Source organism: Tyto alba, unplaced genomic scaffold (genome assembly GCF_018691265.1).
Source record: "Tyto alba isolate M040663 unplaced genomic scaffold, T.alba_DEE_v4.0 Super-Scaffold_1000006, whole genome shotgun sequence".
Lineage (NCBI taxonomy): Eukaryota > Metazoa > Chordata > Aves > Strigiformes > Tytonidae > Tyto > Tyto alba.
In genome coordinates this window covers 25378001-25393436 of record NW_024881272.1, presented here as the reverse complement: position 1 = coordinate 25393436, position 15436 = coordinate 25378001, and the positions used below count along the sequence as shown (strand labels likewise).

The 15436-nt window shown below is 60.4% G+C and overlaps 1 protein-coding gene across 1 annotated transcript; it reads right to left on the bottom strand.

The window, feature by feature from the left end:
* Positions 1 to 4352: 4352 nt before the first annotated feature.
* Positions 4353 to 9494, bottom strand: TSPAN1 (tetraspanin 1). The gene is made up of 8 exons (XM_033000366.2): positions 9448 to 9494; positions 9217 to 9281; positions 7805 to 8011; positions 7308 to 7382; positions 6490 to 6588; positions 5970 to 6107; positions 5394 to 5477; positions 4353 to 5121 (listed from the first exon to the last, which is right to left on the bottom strand). Exons 2-8 carry the CDS (start codon positions 9271 to 9273, stop codon positions 5068 to 5070), a joined length of 714 nt encoding a protein of 237 aa, XP_032856257.1. The 5' UTR covers positions 9274 to 9281; positions 9448 to 9494; the 3' UTR covers positions 4353 to 5067.
* Between the last annotated feature and the right edge of the window lie 5942 nt (positions 9495 to 15436).

Genomic DNA, 15436 nt, shown 5'->3' with positions numbered 1-15436 from the left:
CGGGTCGCTCCCCTTCCTGCCCTTGCTCGGGGTCCCGCTCACCTCCCGGCTCAGCCCACAGGTGCTGGCGTGTCCCGGGGTGTCTGGGAGCCGGTGGGGTGCCTGGCCTGTCACCTCCCCTCCCTGGGAAGCCCAACCCGCTGGCTCCCACGACTTGGCCCCACGCAGCACAGACTTCAGCATGTGCTGCCCAAGTTGCAGGTTCCCAGGTCTTGCGCAGCCCCCCCGCAGCCCCCCCGCAGCCTGGCCTCCCTGGCTTTGTGCAGCCGTACAAAGGCGAACCTGTCCGGGCTGCTCCACGTCTCAGGAGCTGGCTGATAATTAAACAAAAGCAAAATAGCCTTGGCATGAAACTTGACCTTTCCAGAGCTTGGGAGGGGGGAAGGGGAATTTTGCATTATTTGTGGTGGTGGTTATTTTTATGCATTATGCTTTTTTGGTGGACATCTCTGTGCTAGATGGGGGGGGGGGGGAGACCAGGGAATCCCTGTGCTCTGATGATGGGCTGGGATGTGGGAGACAAGGTCAAGGCTGACCCTTCCCATGGCACATCAGTTCCTCTGTGCCCCACAGATGGAGGGAAGCATCCCTCCAGCCAGCTTCCTCCGGGATAACAGGCACGGTCCTCTCGAATGGAGGAATCTCAGCGCTGGAGGGATGCCAGTGCCTCGGGCGTGCTGGCCCTGTCCCCATCCCTGTGTGGGATGGAGGCACTGATGCGGCTCCCAGGCCACCTTCATCCCAGCTCAGGGAGCTGATCCCAAACTTTTGCCACCCTTTGCCTTATAAAGGTCCCTGCAACACCAAGGTACCCAAATAGCTCCCAGAAAGGGGCTCTGTTATTGGCTTCTCCCTTGGCCCCCCGCTGCAGGGAGGGGGGTCCCTCCCCTGCACGTAGCCCTTCCCCATCCTCTGCTGCACCCCCCCGGCACAGGGCTGCCACGTCCTGTGCCCACACCCAACAAAGCCTGGCGACAAATTAATCTTCAACTGGGTACCTGGGATTGTTGCCGTGATGGTTATTACGCTGTGTCCTGCCTGGTGCGGCATTAATGATTAACACCCCATGTTCCATGTCGGCTCCTGCCTGCTGCCTTTTGAATTGCCCTTCCATCGCCTCCTCTGATATCCCGACAAATCCCCGGGGGCACAGAGCTGCCCAGAAAGCACCCTTGGGGCTGGGTGGGCACCCAGGATGGTTTATCTCTGGGGCAGGGAGGAGGAGGAGCAGAAGGGGAGGCAAGGAGGAAGGCTGTGCGGAGGAAAGGGTGCATTGCCTCACTTCTTCCCCGGGGCCAGTCCGTGCCCTTCGAGGATGTCCTCTCCTCCCAGATCTGCGAACAAGCTGTTACAGCGGGTGGGGGGAAATCCCCCGCAGCGGGCACTCCTTGGGCAGCTGATGCCAGATGAGGTTGCTTTTGCTTCTTCCCATTGGCTCCCTTTATCAATACCAACCCGGAGAGCTAAGATTCCTCCTCCCACTCATTACGACCTTGTCCCCCCACCCAAGCTCATTCCCAGGAGGGAGGGGGCCCCTCGTTTCCCGAAGCGCTGAGCTCTGCCCGCTCCCTGCCAGCACACACCCCTCTGTTACGCAGAGTTTTGCCCGTTGTGCCCCGGGACAGGCCGTGTCGTAGCGAACGCGCCCTGCAATTCCCCTGGCACTTTGGCCCGTGCTCGGCACCCATCGTGGCGGGGCACTGGGTGCGCAGGCACCCCGTGGGGCTGCTGGAAGGGGGTGAAAGGCAGCTCTTCAGGTATCTCCCTTCACCTTAAGGCCAGGAGCTCCAGCCCCTAATTTTCCCCACCCTGTGCCCACGGAGATGCTGCCCTGAAGGAGGCTGCCAGGAGGGGCCGGATCCATCCCCCCCAGCCCATGCTCCAGCACACACACCGGCCCCTTCTTTATTGCCTCCGAGGGAGCAGCTCATCACCTCCCCAGGGAGAGGGGAAAACCCAACCCAGGAGGAAAACAAAGTCTACCCCTGGGCCCAGCCCTTGGTTCCCGCTGGCTCTGCCCATCCCAGAGGGTTTCTGCCTGTGCTGGTGCCGGTTGGCCAGGCTGATCGGCACCCACACACGGGCTATGGCCCACGGTGGGTGGCACAACCCATGGCTAGGGAGCACTGAAGGGTGCACGGCCGGAGACAGCGGTGACGCAGGCTCGGGAAGGCAGCAGGGCGCTGCCCGCTGCCTGCAGTCCCTGCTAGGGAGACTTTACCCTCGTGCTTTCCACCCACCTTGTGTCATGGGTGGAAAAGAGGAACCCCCATCCTGGCATACACACCCCGTCCTGTCAGCTGCTCAGGCACCTCGAGTCCAAGGACGCCTTCCCCGGGGGACAATAAGGAAGTTTCTGCTTGCTACCGTATGCCCCAGGGGACTTTTTGGCCTCATGCCCCCCAGTGGCACAACTGTCAGCTTTTGGGGTGTTTCCAGGCACCCCAGGATGCCAGTCTGGGGCAGTCAGGCAAGTCTAAGAGTTACAAGGCACAGAGATGCCTGGTGGCACCCGCATGGGTTGGTGGGGACAGTGGGGGTCTGGGGCGCATCCCAGGGCTGGAGGGGGGGACCAGCTTGGATGGAGTTTCCTCTGGGGAGCCCAAAAGCTCTGGCGGTGCCTGGGCAGGGGGAAATGAAGGGCAGGGGCACGGTGGGTGCACAGGGGAGGCTGCACCAGCCTGGTTTACCCCCCCGCTGCCCCGCTGCTGCCCTTCAGCTGCCAGAGGAGCCAAAAGCCGAAAAGTTCGGCAAGGGGGAATCGCATCCGGGAGGAGGAACTGGTCCTTCGAGTTTCCCCAGCAGGCAGAGGGGAGGAACTAAGCCTGTGGTTGCAGGGTTATTGCCAAAACTCAGCACCACAGAAACTGCCTGCCCTGTCCCGGAGAAACCCCATGTCCGGGAAGAGCTGTGAAGCCGGGGAGCCTCCCGCCAGCCTGGCATCGCCTCGGAGGCTGCTCCACCCCGCGGAGGGTGCTTGCCAGGGGCCGGCTTTGCAAGGCAGCCCCAAAAAGGGGAAGCAGAGGGGGACATGGCCAGGCCAGGCATGCCTAGAAGTGCCCAGCTTGGTGCCAACCAGCTCCTGGGCACCACGAGACCTCCGGGAAGGGCTTTGGGCAGCGCCGGGCTCCAGGCAACTCCTGCGTACTCAGAGAGGGAAAAGTGGAATAAAAGCCCTGACATCACCCATGAGGTCACTAGTTTATGGTGAAACCGGGACCTTCACCTGTCCAGTGAAGAGGAGGAGGAAGAAGAGGACATTTTCTGTCAGCTTCCCCCCACACCTCACTGTGGGGCAAGGCCAGAGCCCACATCCCCGGGGCTGAGTCACCCAGGGTGGGGAGCAGGTCCCCCCACCCATTCCGCTGCTACCCAGCTGCTCCTGCCAGGGTGCTGGATGGTGCTGGGGAGATGCCAGACCCAGAGGGGCCATGGTGGTGCCCCGGTGCAGCCCCGTACCCAGTGCAGGAGCTGATAAGGGGGTGTCAAGGCGGGCACAGAGCAAGGCGGTGCACAGGGAGGCTGTTTGCACACTGGCCTCCTGCCCCGCTGCTAATCACCCCGTCCTTCACCACCACTGCCCCACAGCCCTCGTGCTCTGCCCCACGACTGGGGAGGTAGAGAGCCTCACGTTAAAAATGGGGTGAAGCGGAACTTGACAACACTCACCCCCCCAAGCCACCTACCTTGGCCTCGCTTTTGAAACGGGGAAACTGAGGCACGGCAAGTGGATGCTCAAGTTGGGGTGGTGCCAAAGGCAGGGAGGGAGCGATGCTGGGGAAAAAGGGTGGCTAGAAACCCCCCTCCCAGATCACCCATGACCCCCCACCACCCCCACACATAGAGGGACTGTGGGTGCATCCCCAGGGGAAGTGTGGGACAGGGCTGGGGGGTGGAGATGCTCGGAGATGGGGCTGACAGGACCTGCTCCCCCTCAACACCCCAAGAACCCCATTTGGGGTTCCTAGAGCTGATGGGGACACGGGCACCAGTACAACCCTCCCAAGCCAGCCCTGCCTTTCAAGCCAAGCTGTTGCTCAGCCCGTGAAGCGGCGTTGCCGAGCGAGCGGCGGCTGTTGCGGTGGGCAGGACAGGTTTGCAAGGCTAATGGCAGCCCCCGCCGCTCCCCGGGTGTTGTGCAAACACCCAGCTGCTTGTTTCCAAGCACCCGAGCAGGCGAGGAGCCGCGGCGGAGGGAGGGCACGCAGGCTGCGGGCAGGGCTGTGCTGCCTGCGTGGGGCTCAGGGCACAGGGGGGGGCAAGGCAAGGCAGCCCCCAAACCCTGCTGCGCTCCCCCAGGCAGAGAGGATGTTGGTTGAAGGCAGCACAGAGACCAAGTGCAGCCAATAATGTGTATCCAAGATGAAAAATTTATTTGGGTTTTGGTTTTTTTTTTTTTTTCTTTACAGCATGGAGAGGGGCTCGGCCGTGAAACAAGAAGGGAGACGGGGCAGCCCTGGCCATCACAGAGCCAGGGACCAACAGGGCTGTGCTTCATGCCAGGGCAGGGCAGCAACTAGGGGACAACACAGTGACAGGGGCAGGGCTGGCAGAAAAAGGGTGTAGGGGTAGATCCATCCCCATGTGAGGGTGTAGTTACCACCTACCACACCAGCCCCGGTTCAATGGAGGGATGAAGGGGGGAGCACGGACCAGCCCCCGCGTAGGGACACTGGGGACAGCATGGGAGAAGTACCGTACGTGGCTGCAAGGGTTTAATCAAGACATCACTGTGCCGCTGCCAGATCAGCAGCCCCGATCAGTCCCTGTGCTGCTTTATCTCCTGCTGACATTGGCCAAACAGACGAAGCAGCTTCCGCGCCTCCCCGCACCCCCCTTCCAAACACCCCCCAAATCTCTATGTACAGACCCAGTGTGCCGTATCAGTACAAAAATATACACATAAACTCTACAGATCCCAGCTCAGTAGATCAAAACATAGCTATAAATCACAGTGCACAGGACAGCATCAGGCCCAGGGAGCAATGGGGTCCCCCTAAGAGCGTGGCACGCCACGGGCGCACCCCGGCTTTGGGGGGGTACAGGTCATCCTCCTGCTTTGTGGGGTCATTTCTGATCGAGATGGCAGTACAGGTACATGGAAACCGTCATGGCCGCGATCTGTGGGCAGCAAGAGGCGAGTCAGCCCCCGTAAGTGTCCCACCCCAGCAAGGGTCCGGGTCACAGCCCGCAGTATCCATCCCCAGTGCACACAAGGGAGTAAGAACCAGGTGGGCCTGGGGAAGGCGGCTTAGTAGCCACCCTGGGGCAGATGGTGGTCCATGGGGCTGCACCAGCCCCCTGCAACCCCTTGGCCACCCCAGCCAGTCCCAGCCCCACCGCTCACCTCCAGGTACAAGGAGGAGGCAGCCCAGCAGTGCTCAGGCACTCACCTCCAAGGCAGCGATGCCGGCTGCCACACCACCCACCACTCCCGCGTTAGTCTTGATTTCTTCCAAGATCTGGTCGAAACAACCCTGCAGGAGGCAACCACGCAGGTGAGGGCGAGCAAGGGGTGGCGATCCCCCAACCACTGGGACATAACATCCCCAGAAAGGGAGATACGGTTCTCCAGCCTACAGCTGCACGGCCATCAAGAAGGTTTGAGGGCTTCAAGGGGCAACTCATCTCATCCACTTCTCAGGCCAAAGCACAGTATTGTGGGGGAAGGAGGGGAAGAGGCAGGGAAGTCACCCAAAAAGGCAGAGGTGCCTGGGTTCACGCTCAGCTCCAGGCATGCTCCCTGCTGCAGAGATCCCTTCAGGCCAGAGCAATGGTATCAGCTTTGCTTGTCCCCACCAGGGACAAACCAAAGCCGCCACAGCGTCCCATCCCCCAGGACTTAAAGCCCATGAGACCACCACGTCCGGAGCTGGGGCTGGAGCTACAGGACAGGTCTCCTTCCCCATGCCAGGGCACACCCCAAACCAGGCTCTGCCAGAAGACAAGGGCCGCTGGTGTGTCCGTACCGGGACTTCGCTTTGTGCAGCAATTGTGCTGTTGCAGGCCTGCATGTCCTTGCAGCAGGGCGGTGGGTAGGTCCGATGTTCCTCAAGCCAGTGGGAGTCATCAAAGTCTGTGTAGTTATTCAGACCACAGCAGTGGACCTAAGAGGGAGAGAGAGGAAGGGATGGGGAAGGCATCCTTTAGGTCTCCCTCCCGGGTTAGACATGGTCTGGACCCCACTGCCCCACAGAGGGGGTCCCTCAGCTCAACCACACTCTGGGGGGACACTCAATGGCCTTCTTGGGACCAGGATTTTGCCTCGCACTCTAGCATGCACAGCTCTCACCCCAGCCACAGGACTGCTAGTTCCCAAGCTGGTAGATCCCAGGCACCTGAGAAGCTGGTGGAGTGGTGACAGCTCAGCACATTCAGGAATGCTACGGTGTCCCCATTCCCATCCCGCTGGCCCACCCGGGTGTGCACCACCAAGCCTGTGCTGGAAGCGCCCTGACCCACAAGTGGGGGCCCCAGGGCTCAGCGCACCTCCGTCATGGTCACATTCCAGATGTGCGTGAAACTCTTATCCACCCCGTACTTCTCCTTCAGGAGAGGGGTCACCACGGCTGTCAGCAGCGTCTCCGCCTGGAGGAAGAGGCAGAGAAACACCATCAGAGAAGCTCCTGGGGAACACCACAGAGCCAACAGCCCCCATACTGGTCTCAGCCCATAGGAGGAGACCAACCAGACCCATGGTGACCAGGAACACCAGCAGAACACCATGTCCCTTTGGCCCAAGGACAGCCTGGCCCCTTCCCCACTAACCAGTGCTTTATGGCACCAAGGCCACTTAAGACCAGTGAGTCATCTGATAAGCGGCATAACTGAGGGAGCTAGGAATGACGTTTGCCCTGCGGTTGACTTCTCCAGTGCCTAATGAGGCAGTCAGCTTTCTCCCCAGGTGGTTTCTCAGGTGCCTAATAAGGGGTTGAGTTTACTCAGCACAAAGCATTAGGGACTTCCTCTCTTACATGGCTCCTACCATTAGAGGTGGCGACGTGTCAAGCCCAGGCTGGTGCTGGACTAAGAGGGTTGAGAGAAGCAGGCAAAACTTGTACCATGACCCCCGTTTCTTTAGGGCAATGGGAATCTCTGTTCCTACCACTCTCACCCTGGCCAGGCTGCCCCAGCCTGCCCATGTAGCTGTTGTTGGCAGGGACCAGCACCCCTTCCTCCTGTAGCAGTGCCCACCTCTCAGTTTCCCCATCCACAGGCAGCACTGCCAGCCCCAGTGTCTCCTTTTTCACCAAAGGGTAGGACAGGTCCCAGATTAGCCCAACCCAAGACTCAAATATGCCACTCACAAGACCTGTGTAGACCAGAGCCACCACGGCAGCAGCAATTTCAGCAATTAAGATGATCAGCACCACTGAGAAGAACTAGGATACAACAAGGGGAGGAAGGTCAGAGCAACAGCCAGAGTCCACAGGATCCCCAGGAACCCATCTGGCTCCCAAGGGCCAGCAGAACCCTCCCTCAGGGCTCAGGCCCTTTCTCATTGCCTTCAGCTCTGCTCCAAGGCAGAAGCAGCGCAGCCTTGGGGTCCTCCAACCCTCCGTCTGCATGGGGCTGATCTCTCTGGACATTCTCCAAGAGAGACTTCTGCTCAGCACCAGCTTCTGCTTCCTTTCACCCTTGCCCAGGGCAGACTTTAGGTCCGGCACTGCCTTTCCAAGGTCCACCTTTCCACCACATGGAAACATCCAAGAAGCACATCTCCACAGATAAATCTGTCCCTCAGATCCCCCCCACCAGAGACCCAGCTCAACTGAGGCTTGATAAGGAGACATCACGTCCATACCATCATCAGGAGACATTTGCTCTCCTTCTGGGCACCATAGCACCCGAGGAAGCCGATCACCAGCAGGATGGCACCAATGACGATGAGGACGTAGCTCACGTTCACAACCTGTAGGATGCTGGAGGAGAGTGCCCCAAATATATCCAGGAATGACTGTCCATCTACGGTGACCCAGATGCCAACTCCCAGGAGGGTCCCTCCACCGAGCTGGGAGGAGAAAGACAATGTCAGCTCCCAGGCAGGCAGAGACCTGGGATTTGAGGAAGGTCCTAGCACAGGTATTTCTTCCCTCTGCAAGTTTTCAACTGTACCAAAGCAAGGCTTTGTGGTCACTGAGGGCAGCTCAAGGCATTGCAGCCACATACTTGGAGTTGCCGGATGGGTCACTACCCTGAAACACACCCCACCACGAACACATCCCCAGCTGCGGTGTCACAGCCTCCCCCTTCCTCGGCCCAAGGAGTTTCGGTGCCAGTAGCAGGGCAGTCAAGCCAGCAGTGTCACCAGCCACCCCCCCGACCTCAGAGGGACCCACATGGCCAGCTCAGACACTGGCCACCATCACACTGCCACAAGCTCCTCCATCTGGGGAAGCTGCTGCTCACCCGGGGGAGCGGCTGAGCAGTCCCCGGCCCCAGATGCTCGCAGATTCCGACAAGGGCAGCTCAGGGATCTCTCTTTAATGTGTTTCACCGGCGCGAGACTGAGGGATCTGTAACCCTCCTTCCCAAGGCTACATCCCACCACACTCCCTTCCAGGTGGCTCCATCGCTCCTGCAGAGCCAGGGTAGCTCTCAGGAGCCCCCACTACCCTTTGCCCTGGGTGGGAGCTGAGGCTGACTGCGTTCTGGACACCCCCAACATCCAAGATACCCAACACTGCAGGTTGCCGTCACGCACTTGGGCTGCTCCCCTGAGGAGATGGAGCCCCCCCCAGGCAAGGGACCCAGCAAACCCCCCTGCTCTGGGGGCACCCAGCACCCCCCACCACAGCCTCAACACGGGGAGGGACACAGGTGGCTGATGCAACAGTCACCATCCCCAGAGCCCAGCACGGTCCCCTGGGCTTTGGCCAGAGCTGGAGAACAAGAGACCCCCAGGAGGTTAAGTCCTCAGCTTGGGGCCAGAGACCAGATCTTGCACCCCAGCGGGGTCCCAGGGGCATGAGTCCCACCAACACGCAATGCCCCCCTCTCCATCCCCCACAGAAGGGGCATGGGGGGGGCAGCACAGCCCACACGGCTTCGCCCACCCCATGCCCGGCTCAGGGTGCCCCCCAGGAGCCGCTCCTGCAGACCCCAGCCCCTCATCCCAGTCTCCCGGGACGATCGGGGTGGGGAGGCATGACGACGACGACGACACTGCCAGGCTCGGGCCCCCCCGGGCAAAAACAGCAGCTGGGGTACACTTACGAATATAGCCAGGTTGAAGAGGATCATCATGACCTTGATAAAGGTGAAGCACCCCATCTTTGCACCTGGGGGGAGCAAAGATATTATCAGGGGCAGCCCCCACCCCGGCACAGCCGCTGCCCTCCTGCGTGTGGGGCTTAGCCCCCCTCCAGGTGAGTCTGAGGGATCCCCACGGGTAGAGTGGAGAAGAACCCACGGAGTCCACTCCCCGAAAAGCCGAGCCCAGCCTACCTGAGTGGAGAGCAAGTCCCAAAGCCCCGACCTCGCCCGCCTCGACCGCACTGCCACCCCCCCCCCCGCCGCCACCGCCTTTTAAGGGGGAGCCCCCCCCCCCCCCCCCCCCCGCCCCGCCCGGCCCGGCCCGGCCCCCGCCGGGGCCACCCCCTGGGGCTGGCGAAGCCACGCGTGTCCCTGCGTACCCGGTAGCTTGCTGCCCTCTGCCGCCGGAGCCACCCGCCCCGGGGGACACGGGTAGCCCGGCCGGCTGCTGCCGGCGCCCATCGCCGCGGCCTCTTGGCGTGGGGTGGGAGATATGATGTCCCCGTCCCACTACTGCAGTGAGACCCACGCGTGTGCCTGTGTCCCCACTCAGAGCCCCACGGAGCGGGAGGCTGGGACCGCTGGGATGAGGATTTTAAGGGGCAGTGATATCAGTCCCCACGGGGGTGGGGGGGGCTTCACCCCATGGCAGATGCTGCGGCCGTGGTGGGGGTACCACCCCACCGCCCTCCTCGGCAGGCGCTCGCCACCGGTGCTGGGCACTGTGCTTGGGATTTTCCAGCCGTGGACGGCCCCACAGGTCACAGCCCCCCTCTGCCACCCACCCTCAGGCATGGCCATGGTTGAGTCACTCCGTCTTCCCAGGCCAGGCTGGTGCTGTGGGTGAGCTGCCGGCCCTGCTGCTTGGGCAGCGATCTCCCCAAAACCCCAATCTCCAACCTCCTGGGCCTAAACAGAAGCAGGCAGAGGAGGGCACGGGGGAGCGGCCACGCGAGCCAGTTTGCAAAGGTAACACCAAAGCTGTACAGCCTGTCCCTAACTGCTGCGCAGGGAGGCAGATTTTCGCTGGCGGGGACACAGCAGGGTGATGGCAGGAGAGGACAGTGACAGCCGTAACAGATGCCAGTGCTGGAGCAGGTCAGCAAAGACCTGCTATTGCCTCCGGGCTGCCAAAAGTGTTTTTCTTTGGAAAGATGCTTTGAAACAAGGCTGTTTCCCACGGAGCGGGGCTGCAAGAGAGCCAAACAGCACCAGGGGGATGCTCCGTCCCCAGGACTGACTGTGGGGGTGGTCCCTGCCCATCCAGTGCGCCTTTAGGGCAGGGGCTGGTGTTGGTCCCCTCCCCAGCACCCACAGTGTGTCCCTTCAGCTTGACACCAAACTGAGGAGCGATGCAGGAGGCCCTTGTCCTGCAGCAGCGGGCAGCAAACGCAGGCTCAGGGTGCTCACCACGCTCCACCCCGCGCCCAGCTCCCCCGAAACCCCACAGCAAATTCCCTGCTTGGCCATAATGATACATTTCAGCAGGATGAAGTCAGCCCCCTTGGGCTCCAGCCAAAGCCCAATGGTATTCGGGGGAAGCCTTCAACCCTCCCAGGCACCCTGGGTATTAATGCAACCTGTGCTGGAGCTGGGGGCTTTAACCCTTTCCCCCTCGCTGCCTGAAGCCTCAGCCCTTCCCTGCAGCAGCTGACCATCCACTGCGGCCATGAAGTGACTCAGGGTGAGGGGCTAAGCCTTCACCCCTCTCCCAAAGGGGGACCGCTGCTCCCTGAACGCGAATGAAGACCCCCATCATATTGCCCCTCTCCCAAAAGTTGCCCTCTCCCAGCCTGTCCCTATTCGCTGCATGAATCCCCCCACTCCAGAAATAATTTTTTGGCAAATACGTAAATACTCGCTCTCTTTCCCGATCGTTCCCAGCCACGGGGAAAACCAAAGGACAAGCTATGGGCGGCTCCACTCACCTCCCCAGCACCTGGTGCCGCAGCCTGGGGTTTGGCTGCTCCCCAGCGTCGCCCATCTGAGCCCAATTAAGGAGCCAGGGCTGGATTTTCTGGCTCTCCGGGAAGGCCTGGCCTGACCACAGCAGGACAAGCCCGGTGACATTCCCGTGGCCCTCCTACCCGACAGGGCCCTGCCACCTCCCTGCTGTCCCCATCCCCACACACAGCCCGGCTGGACCCCGAGCATCCCCTTCCCCGGGGCGTGGGGATGCGTCTCACAGGGCATGGGTAGCATGGCTCCTCCCCAGCGACCTGGCCCTCGGAGGCTGAGAGCAGGAAAATAGCCATAAGCGGTCACCCCCGGGGTCCCTTGTCCCCAGCCAAGCCTCTAGCCTGTGCCTGGGGGAGCGCGGGAGCCAGGCGCATGGCTGGTGTCAGGATCCGGCCATGTGTCTGCACCAAGCACCCCTCCCTGGGGTTCAAGGAGAAGCTGCAAGCTCTTCCCCCAGCCTCATGCCTCTTCCACCCCGTGTTTGCCTTTTGAGCCTTCAAGTGCTGAATTTCCACCCTGCTGATCATCTCGGGCCTCGGCATCCTCGGATGAATGGCCGAGCTCGCTGCAGGACCCTTCTACCCAGGGCTCCAGCAAGGCAGTGCAGGATCCGAGGAGGATGAGGCATTTTGGAGCAGCCATCCATTCCTCTCTACAGGCAAATCAGCCTGCACTGCTAACAAAGCATCTGCATGGGAAGAGGCGGGGGGGGGGACACACACACCTAAACTGGCATCTCACATCCAGCGGGGCACAGGGCACCCTGGCAGCCCTCCTGCCAGCGGGGCTTGCTGGAGCCTGCTCAGCCCCCTGCATGAATTAGCAAATGCTAACGAGGCTGAGCAACCTGCCAGCGAGGAGGCCAGGTGGGTGCTGAGCTGGGCTTACTTGGATTAACGCCATCCACAGGGACTCAGCTGGGCACGGGGGATGTCCCCCTCCTGCCTCAGTTTCCCTTCTGGTAAAGCATCAAGCCCTGAGAAGGGGCAGCCATGGAGATCAGCCCAGCCCATGATTGATGGGATTTTGGGGTAGCCCCAGCCAGGTGAGCCCCTTGCAAAGGGCTTTCACGTGTGTGTTTTGGGCTGGCAGCATCTGTCCAGCTGTCTGTCCGGTGTCCAGTCACCTGGAGAGTGGTGGGTGGATGGACACACTGCAATGTGCCGGAGGTGAACCTGGCTTTGGATTTCCAGGTGGAAGTTACTGAATATTGCATATTTATGCTGAATTCACCACTTCCCACCTCCTGCTGGGAGAAATAAAAATCGACAGGAGCCAAAAGTTTTTGACATCTTGAAAATGAAATACTTCAGTTCTCAGCTTCGAAAGGAATCAAAGCGTTCTGACTGGACAACTGGGGAAATCACCAATTTCCCACCCCGGGAGGGACCAGGCAGTGGGACCACACAGATTTCCCCATGGCTGCAGCTCCTGTTTCAGGGGAATCCTCCCCATTTCTGTGGCTATGTGTAAAACCACAACTTGAGTCCAAAAAACAGGAGCTGCCCCATCTGGTGCCATGTTCTGTGCCATGTGGGGTCTGGGGTGTAAATTCAGGGGTGCTAAGCAGGGGCTGCAAGTATGTCCCAGCGGTGCTTCCCCCCCGGGTGTGAGTCCCTCAAGGTAAGGATCCGACCCTGCGCCTTACGCAGATGATTTTAATCATGATGCAGTTTCTAGCTGTGTGTTAATAATGAAATTAAAGAGGGGATTGATGACATCTCCCTGCCTGTGTATTGGGCTGAGCTTCCTACTGTGCATTTACCCCCTGCAGTGAGTCCCCCCGTGCCCGCCCTGCCACTGGCTGCCTGCCCGCACCCCTCCAAATAGGATTTGCTTGTTTCGCACATGTGTCCAGGCCAGCAAATCCCTCCCGAATTAATTAACAAGAGCCATGCCGAGGCGCCAGCTGCTGTAAAGCCAAGCCAGGTGGGTTCGGGGATGCAAAGGGCTGCCCCGCGAGGTCACATCAGGACAACCCCGTGCCCGAGCGCTGATGCTCTGGGGGCTGCTGCCCGGCTGGGAAGCCTTTGCCGTTGTCTCACCAGTGAGGATGGCCAGGGCCACCCAGTTGATGGAGCCTTCTCCCACCACAGGTCGGGGTGCAGGACGTGGCCCAGCTCGGTGCTGGTGGCTGCTGCTCAGGGAGGTGGCAGTGAGGGGCTGTCGGTCCCCAGTGCCCTGCTGGGATGCCCGACTGGTGCTGTGGCCTCTCTGATGGCACCCGCTCCGGCAGCACCCGGCACCTGCGGTGCTGCAAAGCTTCAACCCTGCAGAGAGGTGCAGGAAGGAGCCCTGGTTCCTCAGGCTTTTTTCCAGCACCTCCCTCCCCAGGTCAGGGGTACCCCCGGCCCAGCCGGGCAGCTTGGCCCAGTGACAGGGTGGCTGCAGGAGCGAGTGGCTCCCGGCTGCCCTCAGTCACCGCGCTCAGAGGGTGTTCTTCAGAAACACTTGGCTCTTCCTAAAGCAAAACCCACAGCAGCCAGAGCTCATTCCTGGGCACCCTGGGAGAAAACCAAGAGAGACGGAGTTTTTCTGCTTCTAAAGAGAAGAGAAAGTGAAGCGTGGCCCCCTCCTAAAGGGAAAACAGTTGAAACCAAAAAAGCCAACTCCGAAATGTCAGCAGAAATCAAACACCGCTTCTCTCTGATTTCTCCAGCTGGGAAGGGCTCAGCCCTGTTTCACAGCCTCACTTGCTCCAGCCGGGCACATTAACAACTCTATTTATGCTCTATTTATTCAAAGCCATGTGGCTAACTTGCCCCAGCCGTTGACGGGAAGCACGAGGCACGTGTGGCCAACACATCTCGGGGCTGGGCGGGATGGCACTGGGCAGCCCCTGAAGCAAAGTGGGGAGCAGCAGGGCCACCCCTGTCACTTTGGGAAGGTCAGGAGAGGCAGCTGAGGTGAGTGCCTGGTCCCAAGCATCCCCCAGACATGGTCCCACTGGGGGCTGTCCCTTCAGCCAGGAGAGGAGAGGGGCTTGCAGCAGGGCCTGGGGACCCCGGCAAGGAGACCTGTCGCTCTCCCTCCCCCATAGCCCCACCCTGGGCTGTATGGATGGTGAGCAAAGTGGGGCTTAAAGAGGGACGTGGGGTGTAAGGACGCCTCCTCCTGCACACCCCACAGAAAAGCAAAAGCCAGTCAAGTCAAAGGCAAAGCTCTCACGGCAATGAGTGCTGCTCATTAAGCAAACAAGGAAGGATCTGTAGCTAATCAGGGCCTGACAAGCAGCTCCTCTGCTTGCTCAATAAATAGCAGTGAAGGCCTGAAGCACCTTTTATTTATTCATAGGGTGCTCCCTGCCTACCCTGGGGGATATGCCCACTTCTGGGCTTGGAGTGAGGTAGGGGGTTAAATTAACAGTGTAAGGGTGATATAGGGTGGGGGAGCTTTGGGAATGATTCTGCTGTAGTGCAGCTGGTGTGGAGGGTAAGGGGTGCTCTGGGGGGATGTCTGGAGGCAAGCAACAAGGAGGGGCCCTGGAGCTGGTTATGCTGGGGTGATGCTCAGCCCCATCTGGGGCTGGGGGGCAATGGGACTTGGTTCCATCAGAAGATGGTGTCTTTGGGTTTGGGGACCCTGAGGTACTTCAGCAAGGGAAAATGTCTACTGCTGGGAAGGAGGGATCCCACTCAGCAGCCTGGGAAGGGAAGATGGTGGGTGTCAGGCCAGGGTATTCCCCTGCCTCAGAGCCCTGGGACTGTGTTAATTCCTGGCCCGTATATGGGATTGATCCTAGGATAGGGTGGGTGATAATATCAGATGGTAATGTACCCATCAGCTTCCCCAGATCTAATCCTTTCCCTAGGCAGCACTTAGAGTGCCAGCACAGTGTCCAGCCCTGTTTGGCTTGACAGTCCCCGTGGGACAGGCTGTGGGGACCAAGCAGGGCTTTAGAGACTTGGCAAAACCTCCTCATCCCCAGTGGGGTACAGGAGACACGACTGGGGCAGCCCCAAGCAGGGAAGCACAACACAGGGGAGGGCAGTGCCTGTGTGTTTGCAGCCAACTCTGACTCTGTCCCGGCAGCTGCAGCAGCTGCACAATGCCAGCCGAAATGGGACAAGTGAGAGAAAAAGCCCTTTTTAGTCCCTGAAGGACAGCAGCTGGGCTGGGGAGCCGGGCAGTGGGGGGTGAAATTCCCCAGGATGCTGCTGCCTGGCACAGTCAGGCCATGCACTGCAGGGAAGGGAGGGGAGAGTTTGATGAAAATATGGGT

Coding starts and splice junctions, on each gene's coding strand:
- TSPAN1 (XM_033000366.2), bottom strand. CDS start 9,273: ATGGGGTGCTTCACCTTTATCAAGGTCATGATGATCCTCTTCAACCTG. Junction 7,383..7,804: donor GCAAATGTCTCCTGATGATG/GTATGGACGTGA, acceptor GTTGTATCCTAG/TTCTTCTCAGTGGTGCTGAT. Junction 6,589..7,307: donor CTCTGGTCTACACAGGTCTT/GTGAGTGGCATA, acceptor CTCTTCCTCCAG/GCGGAGACGCTGCTGACAGC.